The sequence below is a fragment of the Quercus lobata genome, chromosome 5, assembly GCF_001633185.2.
Source record: "Quercus lobata isolate SW786 chromosome 5, ValleyOak3.0 Primary Assembly, whole genome shotgun sequence".
Taxonomy (NCBI): domain Eukaryota; kingdom Viridiplantae; phylum Streptophyta; class Magnoliopsida; order Fagales; family Fagaceae; genus Quercus; species Quercus lobata.
This window is the reverse complement of record NC_044908.1, coordinates 42,631,371-42,638,710: the sequence shown is the minus strand read 5'-3', so window position 1 is coordinate 42,638,710 and position 7,340 is coordinate 42,631,371. Positions and strand designations below refer to the sequence as shown.

General features: G+C 31.8%; 1 protein-coding gene across 1 annotated transcript; it reads right to left on the bottom strand.

Moving 5' to 3' along the window:
• Window positions 1-2,144: 2,144 nt before the first annotated feature.
• Window positions 2,145-3,902, bottom strand: LOC115992327 (serine/threonine-protein kinase-like protein ACR4). The gene is made up of 2 exons (XM_031116481.1): window positions 2,516-3,902; window positions 2,145-2,394 (listed from the first exon to the last, which is right to left on the bottom strand). The coding sequence occupies exon 1, from the start codon at window positions 3,711-3,713 to the stop codon at window positions 2,649-2,651; it is 1,065 nt and encodes a 354-aa protein (XP_030972341.1). The 5' UTR covers window positions 3,714-3,902; the 3' UTR covers window positions 2,145-2,394; window positions 2,516-2,648.
• Between the last annotated feature and the right edge of the window lie 3,438 nt (window positions 3,903-7,340).

Here is a 7,340-nt window from a genome sequence, read left to right as displayed (position 1 = left end):
ATGGTTTGAAGACATACTAGAGTAAGTTTGTAAATTTATTTACTCCATCCTAATCATTCTGTTTATAAATTATTAATTATTGTGTCAAAATGATAAAACATCATCTTTTAGGAGAAACATGATTTCAATTTTTAGTAGAATGATATTCAATTGGCAACATATTAAACTCGGAAACAAGTTTTTTTTTAAAAAAATTTAAAAAAACATCACAATTACTAGTAATGCTTGTGTTCATGCCAATATTAGATTGATGACCTTGAAGCTCGAATTGATTATCTCCATTTCGAGTATTTTTTTTTTTTTTTTTTTTTTTTAATGGTACTGACCTCTCAGTTGGTATGTTTACAGGGCTCTTCGCATTGTAAAGTCAGATGACTAGAAAGAACTGGCAGGGGCATATGCGGGAATCTAGATATTGCCATAATCCTTATTTCAAGTTATATTCTCTTCTTAACTCGTGTCCTTCAAACAATACCCAATTGGTTATCTTTCATAGCTCTAAGATTGAAAAAAATGTTCAGCTATGGGCAAAGTCATTGTGTCAATGTAATCGTTGCTAATATATATATGAAATGACTTCCAAAAATATGATAGCTATAAACCTTATTTATTTAATTTTTTTTTTTAATTAAGTAATGTTTGGTGCACCTCACACACCTTATATATGATTATAAATGATGGGAGATTTTGAGCGAGGCACAAAGAAAATGACAGGCCTACCAACCAACATTATTTGGGTGATTATTATGAGAAAAGTCCTAAAGAAGGCACTTGGTGTGACTGATTATGGACCTGGCGTATATAGATGGACAAAGCAACACACATAATCTAATATATCCAATTCCATTTCCTTCCATCCTATATTATATTGTGGGTTAGGTTTTTAGTAATTTAAATTTTGAATTTGATTTTTTTATCTTCCAATTAAATTATTTTTATCAAATCCAAAATAGTTTCTACTTGTAATCTTTTTTTTGAGAAAGAGTTTCTACTTGTAATCTAATTTTGTGTTGCATGTCCAATTTAATTTTAAAAAAAATTTGGTGCTAAGTGACGCCTTCATAGTACTCAGTGCAAAAATTGAAATGACAAACTCACTAACCTAATTAAAATCACCTTATCATCACTATTGTTGAATGCTCACGTGTATATATAAGATGAGTTACAACCTAATATCTTTTAACAAAAAAATGAGCAAAAATCCATGTGTGAGAATATTCCACCCACCATTATAGTGGTTAGACTTAATGGATTCTTAACTACTTGCTCGTACACCATTTGAAACTATTATGATAATATGATTAAGGCGACAAATATTTTGGGTTAATTTTATGATTCATTTAATTGGTATTTGTTTCTAAAAAGACAATCACCTCCATGGTTGAAAGGTTATAAATAGAAAATTATTCAAAATCTATATATATAATAATATATAGGTGAACCTAAGATAAACTCAAATTAGAATTCCAAAATAGAGTTTTAATTTTGCGTCATGTATCATAAATTATTTATTCTTAAAAAGTTTTATTTTTTAATTTTAGAATCAAATGTGAAATCACATCATAAATATTTATTAAAGTGAGTTATTAAATACAAAAGCCAAATAGTCTAAAATAATTTAATCGTAAAAATAAGTGTTTCACAATAATAAATAAATAAATGGACAATTTACATTTTATACCTAATAATATCCGCACAAATTTTTTTAAAAATTTAATAAAATATAAAAATGACTATTAATAGTATTTAAATTATATTATACATCTTATTGTATATATTTAAATGTATCTATGCATATGCATGGGATTATAAGCTAGTTTTAAAATAATGTTTTCTCATATGAATCATAATTTTTTTTTTTTTTAAGTTTTACTAATACGTGAGAGAAGAGAGTTTTACTCTTATAAACAGAACAACCAGTAGCAATACCCTATACATTAAACAAAGGGCATAGGAAAATATTTAGCATTAAAAAGTGATAACACCAATAGGACTCAATTACTTTTCCATCAGTATGTAATGTGGTCCCCTTTCTCAATAAGTTAGTAAGTTAATAGTATACATAATGATAATGTAGACATTATTTTTTTTCCCTAGGCTGTCTAAAAAGCAAAAGGAAACCACAAAAAAAAAATGTATACATGTACATTAATGATATTCACATGATGTTTAATCGATGATGAAAAAGAGCTACACATAAAGATGGTGATTTAAAAAAAAAAAAAAAAAAAAAAAAAAGGTCCCTTTCACCACAAAAAGACTCCCTGCTCCACACGCAATCAAAGATCAAAATTCACCGCCCATAAGAGAAAAGGCACCGTCCCACCTTTGAATTTCAACAGCTCCTTCGAATGCTTCTCAAACGGGGCCTAGCTAACTCCCAAACATAGCAAGCTGTTTCAAACTAACAAGAGTTCATACCTTATGATACTATTTGATCAAAGTCAAATGCTCCAAATTTTCCAAATTCTTTATTTGCATAAAAAAATTCTCATAAAAGACTAGTAGCAGCAACCTTTTTAGACCAGAAATACTTGGGACACCGTCTGTCAACTTAAAGAGGCACCAATTAATAAAAAAAATATATCTCTGAATTGTTCAAAATCGGTACCGAGTCCTTGGCGTTTTTTGGAGGATAGACCCTTGAATCAAACACGTAACTCCATCTCCAAACTGTTCAAAATTGTTGCCACCTGACCAATGGAAGGCCTACTCTTCCTAGAGTTACCAACACAAGATGAAGCAACTTTGGCCATCCTAACAAGAGGCTTCACATCAGAAGGAAATCCCTGTCTTGGGTCCAAAAGTTCAGAAAACTTCATTTCCTTAATCAATGGCAATGCCCATTTAACTAGCAACCCTTCTTCGCTTACTCTCCCACTCAAAATTTCTAATAAAACCACCCCAAACCCATAAACATCACTTTCTTTGCAAGGTCCACACCCTTCGTTACTCCAGTACTCATCATCCACATACCCTATTAGACCTTTCCTCTCTTGGGGTGCCAAAAAAGATAGCCCATAATCACAAACTCTTGCACAAAATTTCGCATCAATTAAAATATTTGAGGCCTTGATACAACCATGGACTATATTTGGTGCCATGCCTTCATGCAAGTACTCTAGCCCTCGGGCAGCCCCTGCGGCAATCCTCAAGCGGTGGCTCCAATCCAATAGAGAAACCCCATCTGGGTTTTGATGCAAATAAAAATCTAAACTTACCATGCCAACGAAATCCATTACTATAATTCTCTCACCAGGAGCTTCTGAAAAGCCTATAATTGACACTACATGGGGGTGTTGGGCTAACGAAAGAGATTTGATCACGGTTGAAAATCCAAATCCTGCATTACTCAATACAAGCCGGGGATGAATCCGCTTAACAGCTGCAACTTGTTCTTCAAGTACGGCGGCATAAACAGTTCCAAGGCGGCCCTGGCCAACAATTCTGCGGTGGTTGAAGCCATCGGTGGCAGCATCAATATCAGTTAATGTGTACGCACGAGCACAACGCTTAATAGGAAGACTTTCTTCTGATTCAACAGGCCTCTTTTTGCAAATAAGATAGAGGACAATACCAAGAATGATGAGAGAGATAGATAAGCTAACCATGACAAAGCAATAAACAATAACCTTAGTGTGGCTCATTTTTACTGTCTTAATTTGCAGGGTCTGATGAGGGCTTAAAATTTGAATAGAGGAAGAGCTGGTCATAATAACATAGTGAATGAGCTTATATGTATATGAACCCAAGTCAAGTCACCCAATGAATGAAAGAAACAAGCAAGAAAAACAGTTGTCTGTTAGAAAATTGGGGTGGGAATCGGTGGATAGGTGAGAAAGTTGGAATCTTCCACTAGTTCTATATATGTTTGTTCATGGTTGGCCGCCTCTCCTTTACTCTATCAAAGCAAAAGATTTGATGTGACATGTAGTTATAGAAAATCTAGGAAAACTCTTAGCTTTAATATTACGAATAATTATTTTGTTAATCTATATATATTAATTTTAATTATTTTCCTTTTCTTTGTCATGCTTAGGTAGCTCTTTATGACTTTATTACGACTGGATTTCTTAACTTCCTGTTAATAGGAGTTACTTTGTCAAGAATTGAGAGGATAAATATCTGTACTTGTTTAATAATTAGTAGGTGATTGTCTTGTTGACCTTTTCACTTGGGGTATCAACTACTATATATTTGTCTTTTACACACAACACAAGTACATAATGGAAAGATTAAGCAAATAAAAGTCATCAAGCAAAAGTGAAGTTAGGTATGGCTAAATATTAGGAAATTAACAGTATAGCATTTTAGTTATAACTACCGAAGTGCCAAGTTATCGAGCTCACCTACAAATGTCCTCTTTTTTTTTCTTTTTTTCTTTTTTTGGATGACCAAGCCAATTTAATTCAACAAAAACAGGTTTCAAAGCAAGGAATTCAGAACTGCGGACACTCACCACAGGGCACAGGCCAGTAGTACAAATTAAAGGCAATATATCTTTAAACGGAACACTCGTAACAACAACTTTGGCTACTCTACGATCATACTAATTAACAACACCATAGCAAAACTTCCATTACTTCTCATTTGTTAGATATCTTGTTAAGGACATAGAGAAAAATTCTACATTGTGACTAGCTATCTATATTTTCACATGAGCCCACCATTCATTTTTCACCCCTCATAATTAGCCGCATTAGATAATTGTGAAAATTGATGTGGTCTTAAAAATTTTCACCTCTATTCATAACTAAAAAACAATACTTACTTCATTTGACCTCCACTTGAGCTCTTACATCCCTTTTATAGACAATTAAACTCTTTTGACTTGGCCTCCCTGAATTCTTGATTTTTTTTTTTTTTTAAATTTAAACGTGGTACATGGTTGCACCCCAAGCTAACTTGCAAAGAACAACTTCATAACTTTTGCCTCATAGGTTCTTTATCCCCCAATCCCCTACTTCATACCAACATAACTTAAATGATCCAAATACCTCTTCAAACTCCAAAACACATCCAAACCTCTAAAATTAACAAAATACCTCATTCCCCTAAATTAAAAGAATTAAGGAATTACACTAGAGATAACAACCAATATGACAAACGCGTTATAAGATTACACAATGCTTGGGTCATTTTTAGGATTTGTGCATTTCCAAAGTTTTTAAAATACTTTGAGGATCTTGAAAGTTATTTTTTGTGCAATTTTTAAAATTTTGGGGGCGAATCCCAAAGGTTTATGGCATATTGTGTTCCTTTTGAATGTTTAGTAATTTAATCATTTTAATGGGGTTTTTTTTTTTTTTTTTTTGGGTACAGCTTTTGTCCATTGTCCAGTGACATTGGACCCACTGCGATCATAACACATGTTCATTTTTGAACACGTGTCATGATCACAATGGGTCTAGTGCACTAGAGACACAAGACAGAAGCCATGCCCTTTTTTTTGGAGGGGGAAGGGGGTTAATCATTTTGATAGTTTATGGGCATTTTAGTCATATTGAAATTTTTCTGTAGGTATTTTGACCACTTAGAGGGATGTTATGTTAGTCATTTTAAAGATTCTGGAGTATTTGTGTCATTTTTGGTGTTTTAAGGATACTTTGTTTATTTGAAAATTTTTGAGGTATTCTGTCTTTTAGTAGTTTTTGGGGTATTTTTGAATATTTTGATCATTTTGGAGGTTTTTAAAGGTGCTTTTGGTCATTTTATAGGTTTAGGATATTTCAATCATTTCGAAAGTTTTGGTGGTATTTTATTTATTTCGAAGATTCTAAAGATATTTTTGTCATTTTAGATGTTTTTGGGATACTCTTTTCTTTTCTTTTCTTTTCTTTTCTTTTTTTTTTTTAATTTTAGTTGTTTCAAGGGTATTGTGATCTTTTGAAGGTTTTAAAGGACATTTTGGATATTAAAATGTTATTTTGGTCATTTTGGATGATAGTATTTCAAATCGAAAATTGTAGGTTAATATTTATTAAAGCAATCAAATGATGAGAGCCTTGTAGCTCAAGAAACTCTCCCTAATATTTCCAACAAAGAAGTCCAGAGTTCAAATTCCTACTCCATCTATCCAAAAAAAAAAAACTCAAACAATAGATTTTAAAATATTAGAATTTCAAATCCTTTTTCTAATAAAATGGATCCAAAAAAGAAAATTTTTAAACCTATTGATTTGAAATTAAGGCATTCCAAATCCATTAATTCTAAATTCTAAATCCAAAGTCAAGTATTCAAACACAATTCTGATGATTTCTAATCAAGAAGCAACCGTTGCAGTAAATAAAGCTGAATCACCATGTACCCCCACTAAAGCAGCTTAGTCATCCCAAGTAACCAATGTATCTTTGATTGCTAACCAACCAAAAAACATGTCCAGAAATACCAATAGAGAACCAAAATTTCTTATCAATTTACCTCAGGATATGCTTGGATCTAATTTTATTCCATGTTTTGGTGCAATTATATTTGCCTAATTTGAAGGAAATGTAAATGGTCTAATCCTTCTACCTTTATCCTACTTTAACCAGAGATAGCTTGCTTTGATTTTTTTTTTTTTTTTTTTGGGAGACAAAAGATAGGAAGCTTGCTTTGATTTGAAACTGAAGCATCTACTTTGCAAGTTTCTGAATCCAAATTTTACTTTGTAGCTCACACTAGAGACCTTGACATTTTATGCATTTAGCTCCCTCATAGGACTAACATAATAATATAAAAAAATCTTTGAAGAGAAAGCTCACCTGAGAGTCGTCTTCACTAGCATGCATTGTTTGACACATGGAAAACAATTTTCTAGGTAAAACTTTGTTGCAAGAAGTATTCTTCAATGTTCAAGCAATTATGACGCCAATAATAAACACATGTAGAGTGTCGTCTTCACTAGCATGCATTGTTTGACACATGGAAAACAATTTTCTAGGTAAAACTTTGTTGCAAGAAGTATTCTTCAATGTTCAAGCAATTATGACGCCAATAATAAACACGTCTCAAAAATCAGTGCCAGCTCAAGGCCTTGGCAACTTAGGCCTAGCCTAAGGCCCCACAATAAATAAAAAATTTTCCTATTAAAAAAAGTCTCATCTTCCTTAGTAAAATGCCCAAAATTTTATAAAAATATAACTTTTTTTAAATAATTGGTACTTTTTTTTAAAAGTGATACTAAAAATACCACAAATTTTATTATAAATTTAACTGACATATCACCAATCATATAAAAAAGTAATTCAAATACAAATAAATTAAGTTGTTGAAATTCATCAATTACAGTCATAATCACATTTATTGTGAACATTTTGTAGTATTTTTAGTATTTTTCTTTTTCATTTCTAACAAGGCTT